Raw genomic sequence first — 11,650 nt, forward strand, 5'->3', positions numbered from 1 at the left:
ATACGCATCCAACAGACCCCTTTTTCCTCACGCCATGTGTTCTATCCGACATAGAATCTATTGCAATTATAGAAGATTTTTCACCCACCATACCTCAGGTGTTGGTATCGACAGTTCCTGGTGCTACGCCGAGCATCTTGTAACATGGTTAGCTCACTGCCTGATTGCCTTTGATTGGAAGGGGCCGCTTTCTCACCCGTTTGATATCCCTATAGATAGCAAACTGGCCCGCAGTCATACCGGAGACCATGACCAGTCGGGCTCGAATGCCCGCATAACTACCACGGATCCCAAGTGCAGAAGCGATGTTAAATAATCGACGGATGGCTCCTTCTCCGGACTGTGCTTGTGTTTTGTTGATCTGGCTGAGCATCGTGTCTGCCGGCTGTGAAACAATTGCGGCCGCCACTCCTGCTACCAGGCCGGAGCCGAGATTGATCCCAGTGTGTGCCGCAGTGGATAACTTCGACCGATCAAGCGACTGATATGCCAACTCGATAGCTTTTTCATACACGACGAAAGTAGCCATCGTGTACGGAATCCTGTAGAGAGGTTATTCAGCTGGTCGTGAGGACATCATGGTTTTTGGGGAGGATGACGACATACTGCTTCAGTAATATTGGCCCCAGGCCAGAGTATAGACCACTGACCCCTTCCTGTAATGCCATCTTCCTGAGGCCGTCTACAAGGCCCCGAGCAAATGTCGGTTGAGAGACGAGCCGGATTCGAACCGCTTCAAACGGACACAGAAGTACATCCCCAAAGAACTCCGCCGTAGCAGAGGAGGTCAAATATACGGCATTCCGGTTTCTCGACGCCGCGTCCTGTCCGATGGCATCGACTGTGAGTTTCTTGAAGAATTCATATCCACCAAATTTGCAAGCTCCTTGCAAGAAGTACCCGATAACTGTGGGGCCGAATCCAGTGGTCAAGGCCGCCGCCCCTTCCTGGACGGTTACTTGTCGTAAACTGCTCAGGATACCCTGGCGGTACCACTGAGGATTAAGTTGTATCCTTGTTTTGACACTGCTCTAATCAGTTTGCGCTTTGGGGCTAGGCAGACAAACTTACACATCAATCGGGGTGAGAACTGCGTGTGTAAATGAACAGCAGATGCCCCCGGCCACTGCATATCTACTGTACAGCCCAATTCCTGACCCTGCCTTCTCTCTAGGTCTTGTGACTGTCTGGTGCCCATACCCCGTGCTGGGGAGCGAGCTAAGTTGCTGTGAGGAAGACATGATGGTGCAGCTTTTGATGACTATAGGAACCGGAAAGGATATGTATCACAGTCACAGCCAACGACTATGAAGGAGATAAATACTCCTCGGCGAGAAACAGGATAAGAGATAATCGACTAACGTGCTCGAACATCTCTGACGGCCTTTGTCCTTTCTCGTATTGAATTGGTTCTGATTACGATGCAACTAACTCACGTAATTACTGGTTATATTAGGTATTGTCGAACTTGTGGATCGCAGTCTCGATTTTGATTATTTCTTCTTGTCTCCGATAGGTTGCCGCTGCATTTTGTTTCGGATCCATCAATTAAATCCATACACAAATTAACCTTCCTTCCTCGCACCAACGGACGGACAGTAATGAAGGCTAAGGGCTACCGGGGGGTCCAATAATAGTATGCGACCCCCTATACTTCTCGTGGCCGACCCCCACTCGACTGAAATTATCTTATCGTCGGATCCGACAGATCCGATCCATCTCCGACGGCCGTGAGTTTGGTTCCCTGCAGACCCACGTGGAGACCATCGGAGTTGACTCCTGGTAGGGCACGGCGCTTTGGAGAGAGGCTCAGATACCGCTATTTCAAACCTTCTTCCCAGTCAACTGCAGTTCTTCGGCAGTTCAATCAACCTCGGTCGGGGACATCCTGGTTAGAATTCTGCACGTCCGATTCCTTCCGAAGATTGACCGTGATTTTATTTGGTCCACGATCTTCAGCGCCACCTCATCGCGGTCACCGTTAGCTTGGAACCCATGGCCAAGGCACTCTCGTGTGCAGGTTGACCGCTTTACCGTCCGTGACAGGGCACATGCAGGGTTCACAGCCACCTTTTACGTGACCATATCTAGAGGAATCAAAACAAATAATGACCTGCCTGAAGGGTAGCTCCAACAAGGCGTACTGGATTGTGGAACAGTACGCATCAATTAGTAACGGCATACTCCAAATGTCAGGTAGGACATTCAGGGTGGTAATTTCCTGGTGCACGCTATCCTGGCAACCAGTCTAGACGGAGTTAGCCCAAAAGACTAGCCCCGATGAAAGTCTGGGTAGGGCTCCACCGGATCACTATGTAGATGACAACTTATTTTTAATTTTTTTTTCCCTAGAATAGCGGTTAAAGTACAGGATACGGATGTTCGTTTCGGCCGGAGTTATTAATCAAGGGGGCGGCATTTTTTTCTCTCTTCAAGTTATTTAATTATGCTTCCCCCGGTCAAGTTATGTGAAAGTATCTATTCTAAGTGACAGTCACCCCTGAGTTCTTCTTCCTCAACCACTACATCCCCAGAATACTTTATAACCTCGACACCTGTCTGAACTCCGGTAGTTTCAGTCACGATTCCATAGAAAAACACAAAACACAGCTGGCACTATTGTTCCTGTAATATTCCCCTCTCCCAACCTCCATTGCCTACTTCGTATGGCTCTCTCTGACTAAAGTCTCCAGCTCCTGAATCTCCCACCTCTCAAGATGTTTTTCACGCGCGGAATCTCCCTGGTCAACTTCACCGTCGCCTCCTCCGCACTCGCCTTCCAGGTCTTCGTATTATATCCCTGGCACAACCAGCTAGACGACGAGTTCAAATCGTTGAAACAGGAACATCTCCGAGTGCTGCGTCGAGCCGATCAATTGGTGGCAGCACAAAAGCTATGACGGCCATATGCGAATGACCCTGAGGATATTTGAATTGTTTAGATTGCATGTATATACAGCGTGGTGTTTTAGAATGGCTTTATAGCCGTGGGTTATTTTAGAGCCTTTTTTGTTTGTTTTCTTTTTTTTTTGTTGAAACGTGTTCGTTGGCTAAAGCACAGAGACTCTGTTGATAATACTATTGTCTAGCTCTCAAATCGCAATAGACCGTCTGGTTGAGATTCTCTTGTCGACGCTCGGGTCGATCCTCCGTCTTGGTCAGGGTGGATTTGGATCCACAGTGGCCGTCTATGATGAGGTCTTGGTTTTGAGATAGAAACATCTGCGCATTTATCTATAGTATACCGGATGTCTAGACTACATGCATAGAAAAGAGGATAATTAATTTACTGCGTCAGAACTGGCCTATGATTCTGAGACGAATGGTTTCTGACCTACCATGGAGTCGGAGTCTAGAGCCGCAATACGTTGGAGATATATATTATTGTGCATGTATTTGCTACACGTAGTAATTATTATCAGAGCCATACTAGCTATAGCAAATCAAGAACAATAGGTAATACCCAGCTTGTTACATTTTCTTTTCTTTTTTTGTTTCTTATAAGAGTGAACCACAGAAAAAAAAAAAAAAAAAAATGTATTAAGGAGATAATATAAAAAGCAAAAATAGTCGCGCCCGGGATCGAACCGGGAACCTTGTCGGTACTACAGTAGTAGCTACAAGCTCACAAATGTGAACGACAAATCATAACCATTAGAACACGCGACTTGATTGGTTGTTAGTGTCTTTTTTTACTTTTATATTCCAGGGGAAAGGGAAAATAGCTTGAGTAGCCCTATCCAACTTTGGTATACCTCGACGGTTGAGTTTTGAGTGTCCGACAGACTGGACGTACTGAGGTGAGAAATACGTCTGAGAAGTGTTTAATGTAAGAATATCTTCTAAGGATAGTTGTAGTTGCTGTAGCTTGTATATAGCGAGAAGTCAGAGCAAGAGCACTTTTAGTCCACCGTACATCGATCTATCTATCTGCGTATAGATCTAAGCAAGTGCGGAAAAATATCAGAGGTACGATCTTTGGATTAGGATCTCTAATAATAGACCATCTGAGGAAACAAAGATAGTCAGAAGGCAAGACATCCACACAACTGGAGATCGAGAAGTATGGTAATGCGCCAAGTCAAACGGCTGGCCCACTATCAACATCCTCTATACATTGAATGCACTACCTTTTGTTACCAGGTCCAACATCTGGAAGTATTCTTTGTGGCAGTTTGTCAAATCAATCGAGATATGCGGTGGATTCCATGGGCTGATGCAATTAAGCATAGGTCAACAAGTCCCAATCCTGCCGGAATGTCATCTGATTTGTGCTAACGGCGTTGGAATACAGCACACATAGACGAGAGCTGCCACCGACCCTCGCAAAATGTGCCCATTTGCATGTTGTATACGTTGAACAAAATTGCATGCAATCACGGGCAGACCCGACATGTTTCCGAGCAATTTCATTTTTACTGCCAAAGCCAGTAGTGGGTTTTGACGGAATATAAGTATGGACTCTTCATCAATATTGATAGCTTGATTGACATACGCTTTTGTTCACAAGCCGCCTAGTTTCTTCCGTTGATCATATATACTACCCCCGTTTAATTAGTATTCAAAGGAAAGGAAAGCAAAGAAAAGAAGAAAAGAAAAACTGAGAAAACTCATTGGACTTTCACGTACAGACGCAGTTTTGGGCCAGCTTTTCTTCCAAATCATCTCTCTGTTTTCTCAAGTCATCGGTTTCCCTTGTCAAAGCCATGATCTGCTTTGCCGATTCGAGATCTTTCTCTTTCCAAAACTCAACTACAGCTTCCAGAACCTGAGTTTCTTTTGTGGCATTCAATCAAGTCCAAATCACAGCCATCAGGATAGCCCTCCCGAACAGTCATATAGACGGAACCGGGGACGACGGTGCATGGTGAATCTGCTCCATCCGATTCTACCAAGAATTCCTGGTCACTCCACCAGCACGTCCCGTCGTGCCTCTTCCAGAATGTGCCCTTGCAGGTTTCGATGCGGGTACATGCGAGGGCACAGTCCTCGATCGATGGTATGGCTGCAACTTTATCGTTCCAGTGTTGAGGCTGTCTATCGCAGTAGTATTGAACGAAAGTTCCCGGGGCAATCTCCGTCTCGATATTGATAGGACGGAGGCAGACTCTGTTCTACTCTTGCTCCCCTATCGAGTCGGTGAGCAACGGGTCTCCGTCTGCCAAGGGTACTTGACCGGCAGCGGTGCCTTGGGCATAGGCAGCAGAAAGAAGTGGCAACGCGACGAGAAGCCTCAATTTGATCAAGATCAGGTATTGAATAAGTTGTCCACAGTTTTGCGCTAATCGGCAGCCAGGATTTGGAGCAGTATTTGTATCTTATATGATACTTGAAATCTACAGTCTATGGGCGGCGAAAGAATCGTGTCGTGGTCGAAAGTCGCGAGCCAAATCTCCAGAGAGTTGCATTCGTTGGCACACTACACTTCGATACTACTGTCACTACTGTCTTGGAGTAAAAGCTACTCACCTATGCTTCATTACAGCCAACCCTTACCACCGGATTGGATTGGCATTGCGTCAAAGGTGGACCCGTCAGTTGCACGCATTCTGGTCACTATAAGCTATTCGTTTTGCAGCCTTTCTGGCCTGTATCTCGCAATGGCATTGAAAGCGCCCAGGCCCAGCGCGTCGTTTACTTACATTTGGAGCTAAGACTGGTATGACACTCACCTTATTTGCTGAAGGCTAGAAGAGACACTAGCACACCGTTGGGGTTCCCATTGTCACTGAAAAGTTGAGTCTAAATGCGGTGTTTCCAGAATTTGGACCCGGATAATCCTATACTGAATTCGGATCAATCGCCAAAGTATTTGATTTCTTATCATTAGCGAAGTAAGCCACGAAGCTACGCAGTAAATGTGTATAATAGCTCTAGAAGTGAGTTTTTTTTATAAAAAAAACGGGATATAGGAATATAGTTTCGGCTGATGATCTACAACCCTTTTCTCTGTACTACGAACAAGGTTTCGGAGTCCACTCTAGAGTCTGGACGTATATGACAGTCTGTGGTCCGTTGTCAATAGACTCTGGCATTCAAGCCAGGGGCCTAGTCCTTTGGATAGTGTCTCGACATGGATATCTGCTTGCGGCTCGACGAAGTTCTGGAGCGTAGATCATAACGATTGGCTCTATTATTACCGAATGCGAATATGCTTTTTGTTTCCCTTCCTGGGACAGAATTCCGTTGGGCGTAGATTGTCAACGCTGCAATGCGATTGACGATCCTGTTTCCAGCATAGACAACATTTATTCTCATGTACAGCTTGCCCCCTGTTTCTCCCTTTGGAAGAAATTCATAGTGATTGTAACCCGGGAACGCGTGAAGCTGATTGTGATTACGGTGTGTTAGTATGTTTCTGATACCCACAGGTAGATTTAGAATTTTCATGCTGCAGGGGGTTGCTGGGTCCTGCATACTTGATTCAGTGCCTGAGGAATGCTCATGATGCTTACCATTCATTGAATAATGTGTAGACCGTGTCTTCTACTTGTATATATAAACCGCGTCCAATGGGAGCAGAGAGCAATTATGGTTTACATATGATGGATGTCGGTAGGGCAAGTGAGCCATGGAACAGCTACAGGCTATACCTTCTCGGCATATACCTGCCCAAGAAGCACAAAGGCCTTGCAGCCCAGCGTCGAGATGGATAGACTGGCTTACCGAACTAAGCAAAAAGCTGATTAGTGCAAAGGCAAACCAAATAAAAAAATAGTCGCGCCCGGGATCGAACCGGGAACCTTGTCGGTACTACTGGAGTAGCTACTAGCTCACGTATGTGAACGACAAATCATAACCATTAGAACACGCGACTGCTCATGGGAAACTTTGGGTTTATAATGATAAATATCTAGCAAATGTTAAACAGTTTCTACCGAGTCATCCTACAGACTCGGCGAAAGTATGTGCATGGTGACTACCAAAGGCCTTACATCCATTGATTGATGATTTTTCACACTTGATGGTATGTAGAGCAGTAAAGAACTGTCTACCAAGGTTGTGGATACTCTACGCCTTCAATTTATAGTGCTGAGGGTACTGGGAGAGCGCCATCTCCACATGATTGTGTTTAACGAGGCCCCACTACCCACTACCTTTTCTTGTGCTATAGTGTTTCGGATCAGACACCGCACTAGTTATAAGAGCTCAACATAAGACAGCGTTGCCGCGTTGCACTACATAAAGGCTAGAATCTGCTTTAACGGTAATGAGAACCCGACATATTCTAAACAATCCTGTTTAAGCAGGTGAAGTAAAAATAGTCATCAAAGTTTTAAGTTCCGTACTTAATTCGGGCTCCGAGCGACCCTATTGGTAGATTATCGTCCGCATCGCCACGTTCTCGTGGCGCAGGCCCTGAAGATTCCCCTGAAAATGGATCAAAATGGATAAAAATTGATATCGGATAAGCCCTACCAGGCAGCATAGAAGCTCTGGAGATGTGCGCTATTAATACTTCGTTGCCGAGACTGGGTTCTCCTCGCTCAGCCATTAGTCGATTCTGTACTCCATTCAAACCAGCGGCTTGGCATGATCTCGTCGGTGACTTTCCTCTGCTGCTTGGCGGAAATCGGAAAACTTAGATTGTTCTATATAAGTGGAGAGGGGATTCCGATATCTGACAACTGAGCTCTTCTGTTCCGCCGTCGGATACTCGCTTTCTTTACGTCTATTCATTACTAGTATGGAACCTCCGTTGGTTGAGAAACGACGGCCCACGTCACACCAGGTGGTACGAATATCCGGGACAGTTTGGAATCTTGGCTGCATGCTAACACGTTCGAACAGTGTGACAACTGCCATTCTCGCAAGGTAAGAGCTAGAAAAGTGCCCCATCGTCTGGTTAGTGTTCTGTTGCTGATATCCTGTCCAGGTCCGATGTGACAGGAAGAATCCTTGCGGAAACTGCCAGGATCAAGGAACTACATGCACTCGCCACCGGAGTATGAGACGTACTATGAGGAAAATATCCCGTCAAAGTGACAGGCCAAGCAACGCAACTAAATCATCTCGAACTTCCACCCACCCGGTGCCTGAGCTGGGCTCGCTCCGCGGTCTATTGGATCAGCAAACCGATGCTTTTTCGCTCCCGTCTGAGGCGGATAATGATAGTCTACCGATGGAGATGCCGGAGGTCGGACCCATACTGACTAATCGTCCACACATGGCATATGAACTTCAGAATTGGATTTCCATCGTTCCCCTTACAGATGCGCAGATGGCAAGCCGGCACCGGCTGAGTCGAGTTCAGGGCCTCGCGTGGAACAGACTGCAGGTGCTGGAGTCTGCACTGTATGCCGCAAGTCAATTTACGGAAAGCATGGGCGGTTTTAAGAAACCGCTTAGTATTGATGACCAGAGTGAAGAGCAGCGGAAAATTCCGGCCCCTGAATTTCTGACATGGATGCTTAAAGGTATTCAACCCCTGGACTCTGTTATGCGGCAGTGACTGACTCCTGGTTCGTTTGATCAAATTAGACATTGGTACTGATCTTTTCGGACCATACGTTCGGGACTACTTCCGCCACGTATCCAAGCAGAGTCTCGAGAAGATGGGAATGGCCCTGATCCGCAAAGATGCATCGCCATCGGATACAATCCTCTACACTGTCTGCGTCAACTCTATAGCGTACAAGTTTCTTACGACAGTAGTTATGACAGAAGAGCATGGGGAACTGTCCCAATGGCTATGGCACAATGCGCTACAGTACCGAGCGACAGCGCAGGCCGCATTAAGAAAAATCCCACTTGTGACTACGCCATCGCTTCCGCTTCTACAGGCAGTGCTGTGTGGTGTGAGTTATATGAAGATCTCTACATGCCTTAGTTTCTAACCACTTTCTAGATCTTTCTATTTCAAGGATCGGGAGATACTAACTTCTGCTGGGAGTTGACGAGAACTGCCTGCCGGATCTGTACCGACATTGGCCTCAGCACCAGTGCTACAAATGGACGGGCCATCAGTGAGGAGGAGTTTTTCTGCTTTATATGGTGCTATATGCTGGACAGAAACTATGCGTGGAAGCTTGGCCGATCTAAGGGCTTTCTGGAAGCCACCCCTGGAGGGATCTTGCACGCTTCTTCCAGGCTGAATCCACCAGTGTCAGAGCTTCTCCTACTATATCTGGACTTGGCCCAGATCCAGGACGGAATTATACCTTTCATCAAGGACCCCTCATCAGCCGAAGGCGAGGCCGTCCCGCCCGTAACTAACTTACGAGAGCAACTAATGCCGAGAATGGAGGATATCCGCAGCCGGATCGACAAGGTAAGTCAACTTCCCAGTCGAGATTGAATCTCATAGATGCTGACTACAAGGTTCTGGTTCAAGATTACCACACCTTCTGATCGTTGGAAAGGCTTAGATACCCACAGCGAAATTGCCGCTCTCGATTTCGCCTATCATTCGGTTATGACAACCATCCTCCATCTGATTCAACTTACCCCAGGGCAGACCCTTACTGCCAAGGATCTCTACCTGGATTCAGCACGTCAGGAGCTCTCGGCCTTAGTATCAATATGTCTATCAGCCAACAAGCAAAGCACAGTCGCCTTCCTGCATTGGTTAGTGACCTCCCTGTACACAACTCTAAGACGAGATACTAACAACTTCCAGGACCCTCCTTTACTACCCCTTGACAGCAGTCTTCGTGCTATTCTGCAATGCAGTAGTCACATCCCACATCGGCGATTTCAACCTTCTGAAGACAGTCGCAGACTGCCTGACCCAGAGCGGAACAGCCAGCGAGCACATCGCCAATCTGCAGAAACTCTTCCAGGAGTTTGTCTCGCTCTCTCAACGCTTCCTCAACGAAGAAAGCTCTACCGCACTTGCCGCCCAGACCAGTCCCTCGCAGCAGGGGACCTCTTGTCAAGATGTAATGCACGACTCTAACTCGCCCCACTGGTTAAACACCAGTAGTACATGGAGCACAGGCATCCTGGCAGGCTTGGATAACCATTCTTTTGACCCGTCATTTCCTATGTTGGAACTCTCGTACGGGGATTCAACCTTCTTCCTCGGCGGTGGAGCTGATATGCAGCCGTTTAGCTCTGCATGAGCTGGATTTGCTGATCTTCGGATGGAAGCACGAAGTTCCTTTCATATGTAATTCGATACCAGATACCACATTTTTATGAGACACATATTAAATTGCTGTACATAATTACTGCTTACTGCACAGTCTGTATTTAAATGTTTCAGAAAGGATTGTCATTTCTAAGATTTACTGAGCGGATCGACATCAGGTAATAGTACTACTCAACACCACCCTCTACAATCGCTGTATATCCAACGATTTCTAGTTCTTCCATGAAAGCTATGCGACTTTGTAGTCTGCTATCTCATACCGCAGACAATTGCTCTACATGGTCTACATCAGACCAAAGGTCTTCCCAAAACACACAAATGAAAGAAGAATATTTGATAAGCACTTATTCAAATGAGCGGCACGGCCAAATCACCAACAACTAACGACCATGAAATCTAAATACACCATTGTCCAACTTGTCCGAGTATCCGGAGGCAACATCACTGCACACAATCCCCTCCGCTGCTTCTATATCAGGGCTCACTTGCACACGCCCTGGGCCTGGCTGGGGGTTTGCTATTCGCGCGTGTGTAGGTTAGCTACTGTTCAAAGAGCGTCCTTGATGATGTCGAGGACCATGCAACGTACCACGCAAAGACCGCTGTCGCAGACTCCCATGCTTCCATCTTGCTTGCAGGGCTGGCCGGAGGGGATCTACTACAATTAGTACGTGACAACGAAAGGATCTTGTTATGGACAGATTGTTTGACGAACCTTAGCAGCCTGAGGGGTGGCAAGGGCAGCGCCAACGAGGGCGAGAGCGGTAAGGACGGAGAAACGCATTGTTGTAGAGGTTTGGTAACTGGAAGACTTGGATATCAAGTAATTTTAACTGCTGTAGTTTGTTTAATGAGGATATGAAGTGAGTCTCTAGAAGTGTATTTATACCTGCTTTCTAGCTACTATAACCTGCGATTCACACCTCATGATGTATGTACTATGTACACTCGAGCACCGACGATTCTCCCCTCCACCGATCAATTACAGTAACGATAAACATTCACCTCCTCCATGCCATGTCAATCATCATCGGTGTACCGGGGATGCATCGGGAAGAACTGAACGTCTAGTATAGAGCATCCGGAGTATTGTTTCTCGCGGAGCCCTAGGGGCCTCGACCGTTCCCCGAAACGAGACTTGTTTGGTACTGCTGTGGATCCGCCCGACCATACCGGCTATTTTTAGCCGGCAGGGGTTTACGAAACTCTTACCTGGCAGGCGAAACCCGACCAGTCATTGCTTGGGTTTTATCAGCGAGAGCTGGATGGCGGTGTGATGTGCGCTTGTTTGAAGAATTTTCTGTCTTGCGTCTTATGTTCATTGAGACCTGCCGAGTGTAGCTGCTCGGGCCGAGATGGCAGTTGTGGAGAATTAGGGCTGGGAATGCGAACTATGTGTTGATCGCAGGGGCTTCCATGTTTCGGAAGTATTGGCTGACAGGTTCAGGGGTTTTGTGGCTTGCTTCGAGGGGTTTCTGTATGGTACTAGTATACTATGCTGCTGGCGATAGCTACACGAGCTGTTTCTGTGCCTCAAGAGCTTGAGAGGAACTGATA

General features: G+C 47.2%; 3 protein-coding genes and 2 non-coding genes across 5 annotated transcripts; 1 reads left to right on the forward strand and 4 right to left on the reverse strand.

Moving 5' to 3' along the window:
* Positions 1-94: 94 nt before the first annotated feature.
* On the reverse strand, positions 95-1,720 carry BDV37DRAFT_291027 (mitochondrial phosphate carrier protein; the record flags this gene model as incomplete). Its single annotated transcript, XM_032088853.1, has 4 exons — positions 1,072-1,720; positions 607-1,026; positions 197-542; positions 95-136 (listed from the first exon to the last, which is right to left on the reverse strand). Exons 1-4 carry the CDS (start codon positions 1,239-1,241, stop codon positions 95-97), a joined length of 978 nt encoding a protein of 325 aa, XP_031944545.1. The 5' UTR covers positions 1,242-1,720.
* A 1,847-nt stretch (positions 1,721-3,567) lies between these two features.
* BDV37DRAFT_t56 lies at positions 3,568-3,669 on the reverse strand. The gene has a single exon. It is a non-coding gene; the product is annotated as a tRNA-Val (tRNA).
* Positions 3,670-6,715: 3,046 nt separating this feature from the next.
* Positions 6,716-6,817, reverse strand: BDV37DRAFT_t55. The gene has a single exon. It is a non-coding gene; the product is annotated as a tRNA-Val (tRNA).
* A 604-nt stretch (positions 6,818-7,421) lies between these two features.
* Positions 7,422-10,227, forward strand: BDV37DRAFT_29208 (transcription factor domain-containing protein). The gene is made up of 7 exons (XM_032089100.1): positions 7,422-7,735; positions 7,792-7,815; positions 7,877-8,417; positions 8,482-8,798; positions 8,849-9,271; positions 9,335-9,567; positions 9,620-10,227. Exons 1-7 carry the CDS (start codon positions 7,688-7,690, stop codon positions 10,062-10,064), a joined length of 2,031 nt encoding a protein of 676 aa, XP_031944546.1. The 5' UTR covers positions 7,422-7,687; the 3' UTR covers positions 10,065-10,227.
* Positions 10,228-10,574: 347 nt separating this feature from the next.
* BDV37DRAFT_280138 (uncharacterized protein) lies at positions 10,575-10,877 on the reverse strand (the record flags this gene model as incomplete). The annotated part of the gene is made up of 3 exons (XM_032086495.1): positions 10,575-10,610; positions 10,683-10,748; positions 10,809-10,877. 3 exons carry the CDS (start codon positions 10,875-10,877, stop codon positions 10,575-10,577), a joined length of 171 nt encoding a protein of 56 aa, XP_031944547.1.
* Between the last annotated feature and the right edge of the window lie 773 nt (positions 10,878-11,650).

Source organism: Aspergillus pseudonomiae, assembly GCF_009193645.1.
Source record: "Aspergillus pseudonomiae strain CBS 119388 unplaced genomic scaffold BDV37scaffold_12, whole genome shotgun sequence".
Lineage (NCBI taxonomy): Eukaryota > Fungi > Ascomycota > Eurotiomycetes > Eurotiales > Aspergillaceae > Aspergillus > Aspergillus pseudonomiae.

Excerpts from the sequence above, each read along its gene's own strand:
- BDV37DRAFT_29208 (XM_032089100.1), top strand. The coding sequence starts at position 7,688 with ATGGAACCTCCGTTGGTTGAGAAACGACGGCCCACGTCACACCAGGTG. Across the intron at positions 8,418-8,481 it reads TCTGACATGGATGCTTAAAG|ACATTGGTACTGATCTTTTC; the intron begins GTATTCAACCCC and ends TGATCAAATTAG. Across the intron at positions 9,568-9,619 it reads ACAGTCGCCTTCCTGCATTG|GACCCTCCTTTACTACCCCT; the intron begins GTTAGTGACCTC and ends AACAACTTCCAG.